Here is an 18241-nt window from a genome sequence, read left to right as displayed (position 1 = left end):
TTCTTGGGGGACAGGGAACCTTCACTAACAGCATGTGGGATGTGATTTGACACTGTATATGGGGAAAACTGACACAAATTGCTCCCCTCCTCTGTCAGCGGAAGTGCACTTCTATTGACACAGTGTCAGCAGGAGAGCAGCTTTGGATGCAACCCATCTAAATATTACTCATTTTCCAAGCAAAGCTAGAAAAACACCATTACAAGACCCTCTGTGGGAGATGATGAGAAAAATCTGAACCCCTTAGCATTTTTAACTTTGAAAAACAATTGCAATTTTAAATTGCAACTGTTTGTCAACAGATTTCGACAACATTTCACATGCAGTGTCCCAACTACCAGATACATAAATATAAGAATTGTTTGGATTTCATTTATTTTAAGAGAAAAGGCTGTTTAGAGGTTTTTACCAAAATTTGCACTTTTTTTGTCTTCCGTCACATTTTTTTTTTCATTTTCAGAGATCTCGTATTTGAAAAATAAAGGCATGAGTTTTCAGTCAAGCCATGTTCTGAATAATCATCCAGAAAAACTCCCAAATGGAGTTAGCTTTCCTAAACTAAAGTCAACTATTTAGCTACATTAAAGACATTCCCAGAATCCCAAGTGGTACTGTTTTAAATGTAGGCACCTTCTTGTTTTCACTCAGATTTGCAAGAGCACTAGTCATAGTGCTACAGGTCAACTGAGAAATTTCTAGAGCTTTTCGTATGCTTTCCATTTGCTGCAAGAGCAGCTCTCAAAGTTTTTCAGTTTGGGCACAACATCCTCCTAAAGTGATTTTTTGGAAAGATATATCTGGACCTCCACATGGACACTGAATATCAAGGAGCTGTAAGACAGTGTGCTGTAACATACCTTTCTACAAGTTAACAAAAATATGTTTGTTTCATTTTTAAAGTTTGTTTCATCTTTAAATTTCTAGAGAAGCAAGGAGAGAAATGAATCATGTTACATGCAGTAAACTAAATTACTCATTTAACGTACAGTTCTTGAGGGGAAAAGTATTTTATTTCTGGATTTTTATTATTTTTGTATTAATCACTACATAATTTCACCTATATAAATTAATGTATATGTTTAATATAATGGATAACAGTGATTCAAGATATGCTTATACAGGGATACAAGACCACACATATAAATCTATCCTGTGATTCATTTGCTTCTTGAACATAGCACCATGCAGCAAAAGCTGCTTTGCCTTGAACTGTTATTTCAAGGATGGATATGTCTTCTGTTGATCCCACTAGTTTTATGTATAGAGAAAGGGTGGTGCGCTCTTGATCTTCAGTGTGCATTGGTCAGCCATTACTCCAATACAAACTGTATGAGGGCCTGGGACGTAACAATATTACTTTGTAGTATCTGTGCTGCTGATTTGCTTTGGCTATTACAAATACTTAAACGCTGTTTCTTTTTTGACAGCATAATGATGTTATCTGTGCTGAAACACACAAAGACTCCAGTGAAGTTCTGGTTCTTGAAGAACTACTTGTCACCTACGTTTAAGGTGTGTTCAAACAAAAGGGTGTTAATGCTTCAGAAATGAACCAAAGCATTTTGAAAATGTTCTTTTGTCCTAAAAATGTGTTATCTATAGATCAGTGGATGGGATCAGGACTAAACCGACGATTTCCATTGATTCCCCCGTCCCACTGTCCATACCCCTCATGTCACTCCTTACACTGTACACTTGGCTAAGGTAATATGGAATACAGTGGTTAATAACTTCATTTGTACTTTTTATTGATCCCCCCTTCCCACTGTCCACACCCCTCATGCCATTCTTTATGGGTTCTCTATTCCCTAGAAGCAGCAGAATACAATGGTTAATAACATCATTTGTACTTTTTCATTTAACAATACATTGATTTATTGTGAAAAGAACTCAGCAGTAGTTCTACACGTGCTTATTTGAGGGTAAACACAATTGAACTAAGTAGAACTAAACTTCCAAGTAAATGTGTAAAGAAATGGGCTGCTGGGGTATTTCTCACAGTAAATAGGATGCTTATCTGGTTGGGTTTCTCGAAGGCTTTTTCCCCTCAATAAACATACAGTGGCTGTTCATTGTTCATTTGTTTTAAGTATCTCTGTGCCATCTCTTGGTAGAAATGTATTCAAGGCAGTTCACAGCATAATAAAACTATTCCTAACAATAAATAAAACAATTTCAAAATCAAATAACCGGCAAACTGTAGAGAATTTGTTTGGACAGCAGCAGCACCTCACAGCTGATATCAATATTAAACCATTAAATAAGACAGAAAAATAATTAGTCAAGCAATCAAGTAACAGTTACTTTGAAATAGAACAGGCTGGTGCTGACATGTCGAGAGATGGGGGTGAGGTCTTGGAGGGGGAAGGTGTTCTATAGCTGGACATGAGTGAGAAGGAACTATTGAAAAAGCCTTATCCTTGGTAACAACTCACCTCACCTGGCAGGCACAGGGGACACAAAGAGGGACCTGAGATGACAGATGCAGTTTCATCTGCCTTAGAGAATTTCTCCCAAAATATGAACTGACTACATAATTTGTGGAGGCGTGCATATATTATAAATGCTTAGTATTGGTAGTTTAGGGCTCTTGGTTAAAGCAGTTAGTAGTCATCAAGACAAGCCTTCAGGCAAAGATGCTCTCTGGACTCCTCATACCATCCAGTCCTGGACACATTTTTACTGCAAATTCAGATACATGAAACTTTCTGGAGCTTAGATGTGTCTGTGTGTGATTTTATGTAAGCTTTGCTAATTGAACTAATTACTAAAAAAGAAAACTTAAACTTTGGGGGACATAATACATTTTCAAGGTGAACCATTATCCAGTCTGGTTTGGATGCTGCTAATTCTGAATCAATTTTTTTATGTTAAGGTAGAGAAAGGGGATAATTCCGGCTGAAATGGAACCTTAGGGAAGTAAGTTGATAACAGTCTGTCCACAATAGTGCAGTGAGGGGAAAAATTGCTTCTGCCTCTTCAAGCTTTCATAGCAGGGCCGGATCGGGGGAGGGGGGACAGAGGGGGTGCTGGCCAAAAGGTGCCAACGGGAGTGTGTGTTGTGTGTGCCAAATTGGGTATGGACCCATAAGATAGAATGGGCTCATAAGGGGGTGTCATTTTTTAATTTTGCCCCCCCCCCCCTCAAAAAACATTTAGATCTGGTCCGGTTTCATAGTACTCTCATGTTAATGAGAGCCCAGAGCCACCTCTGCTGCTATAACATCTGAAAAGATTAAATTAGGGATTTTGGCAGAGAACAGACTGTGTTTCTTGGTATGGTACATTGTAAGTCCAGAACCTTTGTCATAGCTCTTGTTGTTGTTAAATGGTATGATACTTTAATAAATCTTTTTTCTGTGTTCCAACTATAAATTAGAGAATTCCCAGGCATATTTCAAAGCATTGATTAAAATTTTGGAGACATGGATGCTGGAGTGTAAATGATGGCATTATGGTAACTGGGCATCACGATACTTAAGTACAATTGCCAGTGGTGACCATAAATGTAATTCTAGTGATCAGCTGGGATAACCTCTCATATACTCTGCTGTCAGATAAATAAATAAAAAATGGACCAGCAGCCAAGGGAGACCAGGAATATGCCTCTTTTGATAGGGCAACAGGCTGCATCTTACACTGAGTTGCAGCATCCAAAGGTGTGGGTTGCTAGGAGAATGTTGCTAGAAACACCCACCCTCCTACTGTTCCTTCTTTGTAAAACTTTGTGTTGCCAGGCAGTTGGTCCAAAAGAGGCACTTGTATTTTGCCTCTTCAGCAGGCAATGAGAAAGGCAAAGCTCAGTGACCATTAGAAACAATGGTTGGTATTAAGACCAATCAAATTTAGAACTCCTGTTGTTAAGTTTGCACTTCCATTGTGGGGAAAACTTCACAGTCCAGCTTTTTAAAGAGTGTTCTGTTCTTACTGAAAAAGTGACATATTCTCTGAACTTGTCTTCAAAGCATTAGAAACTGCTAGGATCTGTAACCATTGTATTATTCCAGGAATTCATCCCATATATGGCTGAGAAGTACAGTTTCCAGTATGAACTAGTCCAGTACAAATGGCCACGATGGCTTCACCAGCAAACAGAGAAACAGCGTATCATCTGGGGATACAAAATCCTCTTTCTGGATGTGCTTTTCCCCCTTGCAGTTGATAAATTCCTGTTTGTAGATGCTGATCAGGTAAGTGGATTTGAAATCTGAATATGTCATATGTACAAATACAAGTCATATATAAATGGTGCTGAATATTGTATTGCTAATCTGGCATGTTAAATAGAAGTATTCTCAGAAGGCTTTGGGAGAAGGAAAGCTTGGGAAGGGGTTGTGGGATCTATGACTTGGGACAAAGTCCTCAAAATATGCCTTCCTCCCAGGAATTCCAGTGTGCTACAAAACATCAAGATTGTCTGACTTGAGTGCCTTTTGTACGTCAGTAGCCAGCAGACAAATACTGTATCTCCTCTTGTATCTATTTGCCTGTTTGCAACCCCAGCCAAAAACTGACATGAGCTCATTCAGACTGGTGACTTAACGTCAGGCTTCACTTCTTACTTACTTGGAGGCACCTTTAAATATTAGGATGTATAACAGATCTGGGAAATGTTCTAAACTTGCAGGCAAGCAGTCTTCCCAATTGCTCAGGGAACTGAATATGAATTGACCAAAATGAGTTAAGAATAAATCAGTTTAAAATAACATGGTCACCACACTGTGGATTTAAGGCCATTTTTACTATTACCTTACTTCATTTATAGTCAGCTTCCCTACACTTTCTTGATGAGGGATGCAGGCAGTGGATACCTATTTGTTCTGTTTCTTAATGTACATATTTTACAAACTGCCCTCTGTTTAAACAACATTGAAAACAGTCTCTTCTGAAGGCAGGAGAGATTAAAATTGCAGTGCAGTTTCATGATGGGAGGCGCATGGAAGCATTCTTTAACAGAAAAGGAAAAAGTCCTGGTTTAGAAAAAACAAGCCTGGCTTTGGCCTATCCGTGGCAGTGACCTAAAAAGGGTGCAAATGGAGAGGTGAACTTCTCATCTGTATCCCCCCATCCTTTCAATCCTGATGGACCAACTGTCATAATTTGTGAACTACTTTTCTTCAGATTGTTCGGACAGACCTCAAGGAGCTGAGAGATTTCAACTTGGATGGTGCACCGTATGGTTATACACCATTCTGTGACAGTCGGCGAGAAATGGATGGCTACAGGTTCTGGCAATCAGGATACTGGGCAAGTCACTTGGCTGGAAGAAAATACCACATCAGGTGATAAAAGTTTGTCTCTGACTACCTACTGGTTTTATTGTTTCCTTTTTAGAGCACATTGAAAACTGTGCATCACTGAGTGATGCATCTATTATAGTTATGTTCCTCCAGAAAGCGCAGAATGGCATAGTTCTTCCCTCCATCATTTTATCCTTGCAATAGTCCTAAGTGTTAGGTAAAGCCAAGGCAGAGTGATTTGTCCAGGCCATCCCAGTGAGCTTCATGACTGAGTTCGATCTTCATAATCCAGCACTTCAACCTGTTCAGCAGGAGTCCTCAACATGGTGCCTGCCAAAACATATTCTGGTCCCCACCAAGTATTTTTATAAAGTGGGTAGGGCCAGATAGACTTCTACCCAATGGGGCTTTCATTGCCCATATGAAATCTGATTGGCTGTGCAGATTAACTGCACAGTAACAGCTACCACTACACTGTTGGTCTCTCTCTCCTTTCCCAGTGTATTTTTATATTTTTTTAATTTTAAAATTTACTCCTCATATCCTGCACTTGGGTTTCCTCCATGTATAGTTCACTCCACCTCCCATTTGGCCATTTTGTGAGTGCACCCATCACCCTATGTCAGAATTCAAGAAGTGCCACAGGCTCAAAAAGTTTGAGGACTGCTGCTTCACATCATACTTGCTGCCATCAGTGGAGCTGATGAAATCATATTGAATCATGTTGGTGTTCAAGTGTGAATCACAGACTTTGAAACTATCTGAATAATCTATTGTGAGATTGGCAGTATAGTGGTACACTGAATTACACCCTTTGAAATACGTTAATGTCAGTGGGCTTTGAAGAGTGTAACTGTTTAAGATTGCACTGTGAGTCTTTGCTTTGTATTTTAGGTACGAGTTGCTTATAAATTTTCTATCTGTAAAAATTTATAAAAGCATCCAGGTTTGCCTTTGAGAGTAATAAGGAACAAATGTAAAGGGAAAAGGCATAACATTGTCTCTTCTTAAGATGATCTAATTATTATGAGGGTCTTAAACTGACATACAAGTTCACTGATTCAAAGAGCTTTATCTTTTCTTAGTGCTCTCTATGTGGTAGATCTGAAGAAGTTCAGAAAGATAGCTGCTGGTGACCGACTCCGAGGACAATATCAAGGTCTTAGCCAAGATCCCAATAGTCTGTCCAACCTTGATCAGGTACTTAATTGCTATGTTTTAATTATTGAAAGTTGTATAGAAACCATGGAATGCCCTTCTGTGAGTGCCCTTGGATCCAAGCCCATAGTATAAATCTGAAGAATCATATAGATACCATTTCTTGCCCATAAAGCCTTATGAAGCTTTTGAGATGAAGCTCTTCTGTTGGGAGATGGTTTGCACATCACAAGAGTAGGAAAAATGTGTTTGATAAGAGCCTTGAAACCTTTACACTAAATCATATAGAGGAGCAAGACAAAAATTCAAAGCGTGGAACGATGCCAATAACTGAGATAGGAATACTGAAGTTTTGCAGGGAGTGGCACATATGCTAGGTAACATTAACTCACAGGTAAGTACAGAAACAAAAACCTCAGGGAGCATAAAACATGGTGAGATGACACAATTGGAATATTAGGTTAGAGGGGTACAACTCATTTAAAAGGGACGGACAAATAAGGAAGGGTGGAGGAGTCACATTATATGTAAAAGAGGTATATACTTGTGAGGAAATACATGAATCTGAGCATGGAAATTCAGTTGAGAGTTTCTGGGTAAAAATAAAAGGAGTAAGAAATGATAGTGATATTATGGTGGGCATCTGCTGTAGACCACCAAGCCAGACAGAGGATTTGGATGATACACTCCTAGAACCGATTACAAAGTTCACAAAGAGATGGGACATGGTGGTCATGGGAGATTTCAATTACCCAGACATTTGTTGGAAGCCCAGCTCTGCTAAAAACAAAAGGTCAAACAAATTTCTGATTTGTCTTGATGACATCTTCATTTTTCAGAAAGTGGAGAGGGAAAAAAGGGGATCTGCTATCTTGGACTTAATTCTCACCAACAGGGAAGAACTGGTTGACAAGGTGAAAGTAGTGGGCATCCTGCATAGTAGTGACCATGTAATTTTGGAATTTACAGTCTTGGGGAAGGGAGAAGCTGTATGTAATTAACATAGCGACTGGACATGGGTAGAATCCCATGTCCAGAAATGCATAAGAAGGGAATCGAGACAGCTGGGAGTTTTTTTAAAAGCAAAATATTGAAGGCACAATCACAATTCCTATGAGAAGGAAAAAATAGGAGAAACCTAAAGAAGCCAAGGTGGCTCCATAAACAGCTTTCTAAGAACTTGAGAAATAAAAAAGACTTGTTTAGGAAATGGAAGGAAAGTCTTATAACTGAGGATGAATATAAACAAATAGCCAGTGCTTGTAGAGAGAAAGTTAGGAAAGCTAAAGCTCAGTATGAGCTTAGGCTAGTGAGAGATGCTAAAAACAAGAAAAAAGGAGGATTTGGGTAACTACCGGCCTGTCAGCTTGATGTCCATACCTGGAAAAGTTTTAGAACCTAATAGTCAGTTCTTGAGTATTTAGAAAAGATGACTGGAATTACTAAGATCCAGCATGGATTTCTCAAGAACAAGTCCTGTCAAATTGACCTTATCTCTTTTTTATTTTTTTGAGAAAGTTACTACCTTGCTGGATTGGAGGAATGCTGTAGACATAGTTAATCTGATTTCAGTAAGGCTTTTAATAAGGGTTTACATAATATTCTTATTGACAAATTGGTAAAATGTGATTTGGATCCTATTACTGTTAGGTAGATCTGTAACTAGTTGACAAATTGCACCCAAAGCATGCTTGTTAATGGTTCCTCATTCTCTTGGAGAAGAGTGACAAGTGAAGTGCCTCAAGGATCTGTCTTGGAACCTGTTTTGTTTAACATCCTTATAAATGATTTGGATGAAGGAATAGAAGAAATGATTATCAAATTTGCAGATGATGCTAAATTGGGAGGGGTCACAAATACTGTGGATGACAGAGTCAGGATACAGGATGACCTTGACAGGCTGGAGAACTGGGCTAAAACCAATAAAATGAATTTTAATAGGGATAAATGCAAAGTTCCACATTTAGGTAGGAAAAATCTAATACATCATTATAGGATGGGGGAGACTTGTCAATAGTATAAAAAGGATCTAGGGGTCTTGGTGGACAATATAGTGAACGTGAGTCAGCAGTGTGATACAGTAGCTAAAAACGCAAATGTGATTTTGGGCTGTATCTACAGAAGTATAGTGTCCAGATCAAGCATGGTTTTGCTCTGGTTAGACATCCCCTAGAGTATTGTGTTCAGTTTGGGGCACCATGATTTAAGAACGTGTCCAGAGTAGGGCAAGGAAGACGGTTAGGGGTGTGGAGACCAAGTCCTATGAGGAAAGGCTGAAGGAGTTGGGTATGTTTAGCCTGGAGAGGAGATGACTGAGACGTGATATAATAACTTTCTTCAAGTACTTGAAGGACTGTCATAAGAGGATGGTGCTGAGTTGTGTTCTGTTGCTCCAGAAGGTCAGACCAGAATGAATGGGTTAAAATTAAATCAAGAGTTTCTGGTTAAACATTAGGAAGAACTTCCTGACAGAGTGGTTCCTCAGTGGAACAGGCTTCCTTGGGAGGCAATGTGCTCTCCTTCTTTGGAGTTTTTTAAAAGAGACTAGATGGCCATCTGACAGCAATGCTGATTCTGTGAATTAGGCCGATCGTGAGAAGGAGAGCAGGAAAGGTTGCATCAGCACTTAGATCTCATGGCCCTTTCTTACATACCCAGGGAAAAATTCACCACTTTGGGGTCTGGCAGCAATTTTTCTCCAGGCCAGTTTTGTCAGAGATTCTGGAGGGGTTTTGTTCGTTTGTTGTTTTGTCATCTCCTAGGCATGGAACTGGTGCCACTGGAGGTATGTGGTGGGGGAGGTATTTGTGAATTTCCTGCTTTGTACAGGGGGTTGGACTAGATGACCCTCATCTGACAAAATATGCCTGCATACAAAAGCTTACTTTCTGAATAAAACTTTGTTGGTCTTAAAGATGCACTTGACTTCTACTTTGTTCTACATTTTTATCCCGTTATGAGAACTGCAGCTGGGTTTTCTTTCCACCAGGACTTGCCCAATAACATGATCCATCAAGTGCCCATTAAATCACTTCCACAAGAGTGGCTTTGGTGTGAAACGTGGTGTGATGATTCGTCAAAGAAAAGAGCAAAAACCATTGATCTGGTAAAGCTGCTGGTATTAACAGAATAAGAAGGGGTCATTCCACAATTATGGAATGCTTTAAACTGAATTCACTGCTATAAATTACAAAATCAGGATGACTGTTGTTTCAGTTTTGTATGCTACTTGTAAGCCCTCCCAAGACATAGTCACTTAGATCAGCCATCTATTCTTGAGTGCTATACTAGTTGCCACATGCTGGTATAGAGACTGTAAGCATGTATTGCTACACAAACTGAACCTCAAATAATTGTGGCTGACAGCTAGAAGAAAATATTTTATTTAATAGAACAGATGAGCACAGGTATAGTATTTATATATAAACTATGAATAAGGCTCATTGTGGAGGAAAATACAACGGGCTCTAGAAAGAGACTCTAGGCAAGTTCCTCCCCCTGCTGTCTTCCACCCACCCAAGTAAAGCCATTCACTCTCCTCCACCTCCAGGGCAGCTGATGTCTGTCATCTGGAGAGCAGTTGTAATTTGGAGTGATCTCCAGCCCTCACCTGGAAATTGGCAGCAATGGTTTCCCAGGAGGAAATGGCTGATTTGGAGGGTGGAGTGTATGGCATTGTACCTGTCTAAGATGCCACCCATCCACAAACCCTATCTTCTCCAGGCTTCACCCCTCAAATCTCCAGGAATTGCCAGCCAGGAGTTGGAAACTGCTAAGTCAAGTCTAATACAGTCAAGGTTAATACAGTCAGAGACTCATCCAAAAAAATAAATAAATAAATAATAAGTGGCATTAAAAAAAACCCAAGGTTACAATTCAGCTTGGGCACAGTATAAAATATGATACATTTCATATTTGCAGCATGTTTTTTTCATATCTCTGGCAAAACTGTAGCTCCTAATGTTAGCAACAGTGTAATTTAAGAGAGAACTTTAATGCAGTACTTTGGGGCAGATAATATTTGGGATATCTGCTTTCTTCCATTATGTACAAAAGGCCACATGTTTCTTGGCATTGACCTCTGCATTATATTGCAGTGTAATAACCCAATGACCAAAGAGCCCAAGTTGGAGGCAGCTGTGCGGATTGTCCCTGAGTGGCAGGACTACGATCAAGAAATCAAGCAGCTGTATAGTCGTTTCCAACAAGAGAAGGCAACAGGAGTACTCTCTAAAACAAATGATACAGAACAGCCAAGTCAAGAAGGTAGCTGTTTTTCTTCACATAACTTTCAGAAGCATCTGTAAGACACCTAATTCCAGTAGGTATGCTGTGTGGAATGGCACCAAAGCCATGACTATATTCTTGAAGCTCTCCTAGGACCCTCTTAAGGACTAAACTACACTATGGCTTGGATCCAGACGACATTTCTGTGGGTGCAGGAATTTATACCCACAGATCATGATTTCTTTTACTCCCGCAGTGGCTAGAAATTACCTCTCAAATCCAATTCTTGTGGAGACTGTACCCCCAGCAACAAGATTCTGAGGGACATTTTGAGCTGCCACTGGAAGAGGGAAGGCAGGAAAACATGGTATCTTGGTGGAAATCATTATGCCTAATGGAAATCCAGACCTAACCCTGTGGTTAGACTGGAACTTCTGACATTCCAGTTTATCCTTTATTAAAAAAAAAAAAGCTACTGCAGGGCCTCAGTTTTGATTTGGGAATGCCAGAAAGCGTAGGCGCTAATACTTCCACCTGCACTTTCCCCTATCAAATATTGTATTCCCTCCCAATGGCTTTTTGTCCTATTATGAAAAGTACAGGTATCATACAGATTCGATGGGAGTCAGCAATGAGCACAAACCATGGTTTGGTCTGTGTATATTTGAGATGCAAACGATGGTTTGGAACCAAAACTATATACCTGTGACTTGCATGTTAATTCCTCCTATTCATTCCTTCTTTTTCTCCCCCTACAGGAACGTCAGCACACATAGAATTATGATCCATGGAGACAAACCAAGTGAGACTGTTCCATAGGCAATTTTTTAATCAAATGCTAGTTTTTTCTAGTATGTTTGCAAAACTGCTGAATAAACTGAAAGAGGTTTTTGATGTATCTTGCTTGTTCGAATTGATTTCTGCAGATGGAATGGGAACTGGATGCTTAAAATGAGTGTGACTGGCTTTATTTGCACCTGCAAGAGCAAGAAGAGCCTATTGAGGAATGTCAGATTTTGGTAATGTTTTGAAACACCCTGAAAAGCCAGCAGCTGGTCTCTTCATCAACTTTTGGAAGAGGAACCCATGGAACATCAAGGTTGTGTTGGTTGTGTCTACTTTTCTGGGACAGCTAGAGGAAAGGTGCTACTCAGAAAAAGGGCAAAACACTGAGAATGCACAGACCCTTACCTTACTAGAAGTTTTGAGGTAAAGCTAAAGATGGGTTTTTTTCTGGTTGAAACTGAGCTTGGTAACATGTTTGGTAACTGACTAACACACAGGTTATCAAATGAGATTCAGGTTTCCCCTCTTCTTTTCATCACATCCACATCTTTGATATTAGAACTGCAGTGCTTTCATTTAAAATGGGACATTGTGAATATCACATTTTAACTCATTGTGCAACAAAATGTCAGAGCAACCTCAGCATCTTCAAAAGTGTACATTTGCAAATAAATGTAAATTTTAATGAACCTAGCACTCCCCTCCCCCAAACTGGGAAAGATGTCCACTTAACATCTTGCCTAAAGACTGCAAAATAATTAGGGCATTAATACTCTTGCAAACTTGTCATTTCATGAATGTACTTGTTGATGCAAATCTATGGAAGTTGCTTGGGTTTTGTAAATTTCATATATTTATTTTTCCTCAACACAACAATGTTGTCAAATGAATAAATCCTTAGCGTTCCTAGATATTTTCTCTGATTCTCCTCTTTCAAAACTTATTAGTCACTTTATTTTGATTTTTTAAATGCTTTTTCATATAAAACACCATTTGACTTGTTAATATTGTTTTGAATTCATACTTTTTGTTATGTCAACTTATATTTTTTTAAGTTTCAGTTGCACAGAGCAGAACATTTTTTTCAGGAGGTTTTTACCTTCATTTATATCAGCTTTCTTGCTTGTCATGTGTTACAAGTAGATCTGACACAAAAATACTGTGTTCACAATGTACTGAACATCTGTGTACAGATTTTGATATCTTGTCCAGCCACTATAAAAAGTGTGACATTTTTGTAGATCCATTCCTTTCTGGACATTGGTGGGGGTGGAAGCGTTGCCTCCACAGATCATGGCTAATACGGGATTTTCCCTAATAGATCTACAGCTGACCTGCAAACAAAAGAACAGAATGCTACTTTGCATTCTTATGACTGTTCTATGTTCTTGTAATCACAGCTTTTGACCATTTTTTTTAGCAGTCCTGGATATTTCCATGATATGGAATGTATTTATTTTGTGTCTCATAAAAATATTCGAAGAAATTGCATGATTTAGTTTTGTTGCTTTCAGAGTAAGCTTTCAAGAATACCGAAGTCTGAAATATCTGCTTTAGAGCAGAAATAAAGTCAAATCTCCATGGGTTTAGAAATTGTTTAAACTTGCGAGGGAGAAGGATGGGTTTCTTTATTATGACTACACAGTTCCTCTCCTAGTATTCCAGGGAGCAGCCTTTGTAAGTGCAAAAACACCATCACCTGATCAAAAAGTAAGGATCAACCTTTGACTTCAGTAGTGGAGGGGATCTAACCCCCCCGCAACAGTCCATTCCATACTGGTGCTGGTTTCAGCCTAGGAAGCAGGGTTGTTCCAGAATTCATCCAAACTGCCATCTTCTTTTGATTTCACTTTTCCCAATTTTTGTACTTAGCATTCTTTCTTCCTTAGTATTCCCATACCTTAGTTAGGAATTACTTGAGATACTCATTGGGAGAATCTTTTCTAAAGAATACTTCAAGCCTGCTCAGACTATTCTAGTAACTGTATTTCTGATCTTGTGTCTGTATTGCTTTAAAACTGGAACTGAAAGTGTTAGGGGAACTGGGCAAAAAAAAGTGAAGTAGCCTACATCTTTTTCTTATCCCCTACCACTCAGTGAGCCAGTTTGGTGTAGTGGTTAAGTGTCCAAATCTTATCTGGGAGAACCAGGTTTGATTCCCCACTCCTCCACTTGCAGCTGCTGGAATGGCCTTGGGTCAGCCATAGCTCTCATAGGAGTTGTCCTTGAAAGAGCAGCTGCTGTAAGAACTCTCTTGGCCTCACCTACCTCACAGTGTGTCTGTTGGTGGGGGGAAGGTAAAGAAGATTGTGACCACTATTGAGTGTAGGCAGGATATAAATCCAATATCACCGTCAGTGCCTCTGAGAGCCAGTTTGGTGTAGTGGTTAAGTGTGCAGACTCTTACCTGGGAGAACCAGGTTTAATTCCCCACTCCTTCACATGCACCTGCTGATATGACCTTGAGTCAGTCACAGTTCTTGCAGAGCTGTTCCTCTCAAGAGCAGTTTCTGTTAGAGCTTTCTCAGCTTCACTTACCTCACAGGGTGTCTGTTGTGGGGAGGGGAAGGGAAAGGAGATTGTAAAGCACTCTGAGACTTATTTGGGTAGTGAAGGGCTGGGGTATAAATTCAATCTCTTCTCTTCTCCTCTCTGGCTCTTCTGAACTGAAGCACCAGTAGCAAGCAGCTGAAGCTTTCAAAGTGGTTTACTTTTGCTCCTCTTCCCTCCTCATCAAGAAGAATTGTGGATGCTTGGGATAGTCACCCCTGCTAGATCAGATTGCTGAGACAGCAGCAGGCGGACTCAGGTTCACCCTTTTTTCCTATCTTGGCTGGAAAGCCGCAGCTGTCTGTGAGTGAACTTATAGTTCACCCTGAGGGTGTCACAGACCTGGCAGCCACCAAGCAGAGCTGTTGATTGACTGGCAGCTTTGTCCAGTTGAGTGTTCATGGTGATATAGTTCTACAAGCAAGTAAGGGTCTTCCAGTTCTCACCTGGGTAGGAGGAGACCCCTTCTCTTCAATAAAGTCAGAAGACTGACAGGGAAAGAGGGGAATACTCCATTGCCCTCCGGACTTCCAGAACAATGCTAACAAAAATCCTTTTTTCCCTTTGTGTAGACAGAGGTTTCCCTTCCTTAAGAAATGCAAGTGAAATAAAGCAGTGATATGGACCAGCATTTCTAGACTGGTTGGGTTGAATGCTGATGCTGAGCGGGCAGCACACACCCAGTCCTTCCTAAAATATAAATAAAATCTTAGGAAACAAGGCCATACTAATTGGCTGGAAGGCAGATACAAGAGCATAAATGAGCAAACAGGTCTTCTGCGTTTTAAAAATGTTAGTGTGATGTTAGCAATTTTATAGACCTTTGCTATAAATTTTCCCTCGATACCTAGGGTAACAGCATATAAAAATGATTTATCAGTACCACCATTTTCTTCACATACCTAATACTAGTTAAACATAAATACCTAGAGCTGTGTCAGAACAGAATGGTCAAGATATTTATATTTACATAAGCTGTTTATTGAGCAACAGTTCCATGTTTTCCCAGATAATAAAAATGCATTAGCTGTACAAAAAGTGAGTTGATGCTACTTTTGTGGTCACTATTCATTTGCAGCAGAGAGAAAAGTATGCATAACTTCTAAAAAGTAAAATTAAATATCAGTATGTTGGCTCAGATTCTGTTTTGTAAAATAACAATACCTAGCTGTTCTTAGCAGTAGTTTAAAGAGATCCCTTGGGGGCTAACCAGTCTCTTCACATACCTCTGGAAGAGCAATGCCAACAAATACCTGTTCTCAAAAAGACTGTTACTTTTTCTGGGCTGCTTATTAGTCAGCAGAATACATAGTGCATTCAGGTGTGGTTTGTTGTGGCTTGCCTCTGCATAGGGACCCTGTACTTTGGTGGTGGTCTCCCATCCAAATTCTAACCAGAGCTGACCCTGCTTAGCTTCCAAGAACCAACAAGATTGGATTAGCTCTGTACAACATAAATATTTCTTTGTCTTGCTACTGCCCATGCTTCTGTTCCAATCCCAATTGCACACATCAGTGAATGCTTTCCTTGCTCAGGATGAGGTCAGTCCCAGCTTTCAGAGATGATAATTCACTTGCATGCTATTGATTATCTGTAGTGCACAATATATGGGGACATAGAGAAGTCTGCTGGGAAATAAGGAAAACACATTTACTATTGGAAGTATGGTGGATGTGAAGATTTGTGTCCTAATCGGAATGTTATGCTGAACCTCTAGCTGTGACTAACTCTTAATTAAAGAAGAAATTAGTGTAATTTCTTAGCTTTTAAGTGGGCTAGGGGCAACATCATTTGCAGTTCAAAAGAACTGAACTGTGGTTTCTTGAAATATATACTGCCAATAGAGCATAAAGTATGACATTGCTGTGCAATTTTTTTAAAATTATAGCACGTGCAAAACTATTAAGCAGGCTGAAGCTATTGACGCAGCTTTATGTGCCTATTATGCTTTATGAAGAAGTTCAACATAGCATATATTCCAGTTTTATAAAGGTTTGTGGCTTGCTTTGGTGTTGAGTAAATGGAAGTTCTTTTTTAAAAAAAATCAAAACCAATCTTTCCTAAACATGCTTCTCTTTAGAATTCACAATGTAATGAGCCCCCCCCCCCTTTATATTACAGCTCCTGAGCTACAGTCAGAATCTTGGAGTAGTTATAGTTGTTTTTACTCTGATTTGTAGAATATCTGATGCTTGCTAAGGAGATAGGTTCACTGGTTCTGACAACTGCTGTATCAGATTTTAAATCAAGAAAGAGAAAAATAACCTTGGCTATGACTAGTTGCCCGTTTTATTCTCTCCTGTTAATTCAGCAGCATATGGAATCTAAGGCATTTGAAGCTGCAAAGTAAAGGATTCTGAGTACTTGTAACATTTACTGTGTGCAGGCATCCTGGGAAATTCAGCCACTTTTTATGTCATTGTGATTCTGAAGACCAGCCAAGAGTGCCACCACTGACCACCAATGCATTAGGTCCCATAGGAAGAGGGCTCTGCGCAGCTGTGGAACTGCTACACCTAGAAAATGCGTGAAAGCCCAGATCTGGGTATGTTTCACTTGTTGCATGAAGAACTTTCTTGTTCAGCTATGACTCTGGCATATTTGCAAGCCTTAAGCCCTAGTAATTGGATGAGCCATAAATTGCTTTATGGGGGGCGTGGGGGAATCACTTTTTAAAATAAATTAAATGCCGACTTATGTTTAAAGTAGCACCCCATCTTTGCTGCTTCTACCCACCCACTAAAATGATCACTAGTGGAAGAGGAGCAGTTTGAGACAGTAAAGATTATGGTGAGGGCTGGCATGTAGGTAGTGAAATACAAATTGATAAAACATGGGCTGGGGGAATCAGAATAAAAATTTGGGGCCTTAAGCATGGAGATCCAAGTAAGATAGTTGGGCTGCGTCTAAGTCTACTATGCATTAACAGAACAGGCAAGTTCATCCTCTATATCATTATACGAAGTGTTGCCTCTTAAGGAAGTGGCGTGCTGAAATTACTTTGATTATAAACAACTTAAGTGGGCTCATTCCTAATCTTACCCACTCATTACACCTGAAGAGTGAAATTAGCTATAATGGGATAAAATTATTAAATCAGGATGGGTATTGGCTTACAGAATTATCATTTTTAAAAATCCATTGGTGTACCTGGTACTTTACAGAGTACCATTAAAACACACAGATATCCCTGTATATGTTGTTTGGCTGCTGAAAAAGACAATCTTTTAAAAAGTTATCTTTCCGAATTGTGTTATGTAACTTGCTTTTTTTTGCAGTAATTTCTGCTCTCTCCATCTATGAACACAAAAATTGGCAGTTTTAACAAGATAAAAATGTAAAAGGTCATTGTTTTGGATTCTGGTTTGACTGACACCTGAGCCTTCCTCAGACAAAAAGAGCCATGTGCCAGTAGGAGGAGTTACTTGTATTGTTGGAGGAAGGCTGTTAGCAGAGGAGAAACTTTGTTTGCAAGATGTTAGCTAGGTTTTGGACTTGAAATTGGTTTGGGCAAGGATTTGTGTACCGTCCCCCACCCCCCGTTGCCTGTGTTTGATTATACCATGCTGAGTAGAAATTGGTTGATATACAAAATGTTCAATGTCTACAGAATGTTAACAGAAATTAAGTTAGGGTTGATTCTCCCAGTTCTGCTCAACGCAATAAAGTCTTTTCATCATTCATCTTTCAAAATGTGTCTGGTTCTTGGACTAAGGTAAATGAATAACAGTGGGGGTCTGTAAGTTTGTATTTCTAGAAGCGTGCTGCATCTGAAAATGCTAACTGTGTCCTTTTTTCTGTGGGTAAGTTTTAGTAATGCATATCTAGTGGTTAAAACAGTCCCCCTTCATATTTCAACTCATTATAGTAAAGGAGGGTGGCCATTCTAATGCAAGGATTTCCCTTTATATTTAGTCCAATGTCCTATGGACATATTTTACCTGAAAAGCAGACTGCTGATCACAACAAATCACTGTCAGAATATAAGGAGTGCCTTGGCAGAAGTTAAAATGTAATATAAACTTGCATGAGAGAAGTAGCTGCATACTGATGTGCTTTGTTGCAGGAAACTCAAATGATGTGCATATCTTGGCAGGGCTTTTTTCTGGAAAAAGAGGTGCTGGAACTCTCAAGAGCGAAATGAAGGAAAAACTCATGGGTGCCCCTCATTAACCTTTAATCTTTTTTTAGAATTCTGTTTCCCTGAAGAGGTTTTGGAACTCTGTTTTGCCATGTTCCCCCAGGAAAAAAGGCCTGCATCTTGGAATCCAGGTGTGAAA

General features: G+C 39.5%; 1 protein-coding gene across 4 annotated transcripts in view; it reads left to right on the top strand.

Annotated features, from left to right (window-relative positions):
- Positions 1-12042, top strand: part of UGGT1 (UDP-glucose glycoprotein glucosyltransferase 1) — a 62059-nt gene extending 50017 nt beyond the window's left edge. For all 4 annotated transcript variants that reach the window (XM_060241916.1, XM_060241917.1, XM_060241913.1 and 1 more), the window contains 7 exons: positions 1428-1512; positions 4008-4190; positions 5122-5282; positions 6326-6440; positions 9388-9504; positions 10496-10664; positions 11384-12042. In XM_060241916.1, coding sequence (XP_060097899.1) covers positions 1428-1512; positions 4008-4190; positions 5122-5282; positions 6326-6440; positions 9388-9504; positions 10496-10664; positions 11384-11409 — 856 coding nt within the window. In that variant the 3' untranslated portion in view covers positions 11410-12042. The remainder of the gene's footprint in view (positions 1-1427; positions 1513-4007; positions 4191-5121; positions 5283-6325; positions 6441-9387; positions 9505-10495; positions 10665-11383) is intronic.
- The last annotated feature ends 6199 nt before the right edge of the window (positions 12043-18241 follow it).

This window comes from Heteronotia binoei, chromosome 6, assembly GCF_032191835.1.
Source record: "Heteronotia binoei isolate CCM8104 ecotype False Entrance Well chromosome 6, APGP_CSIRO_Hbin_v1, whole genome shotgun sequence".
In the NCBI taxonomy this organism is placed as follows: domain Eukaryota; kingdom Metazoa; phylum Chordata; class Lepidosauria; order Squamata; family Gekkonidae; genus Heteronotia; species Heteronotia binoei.
Note: the sequence above shows the minus strand (reverse complement) of the source record. Positions and strands in the feature narration are given on the sequence as shown.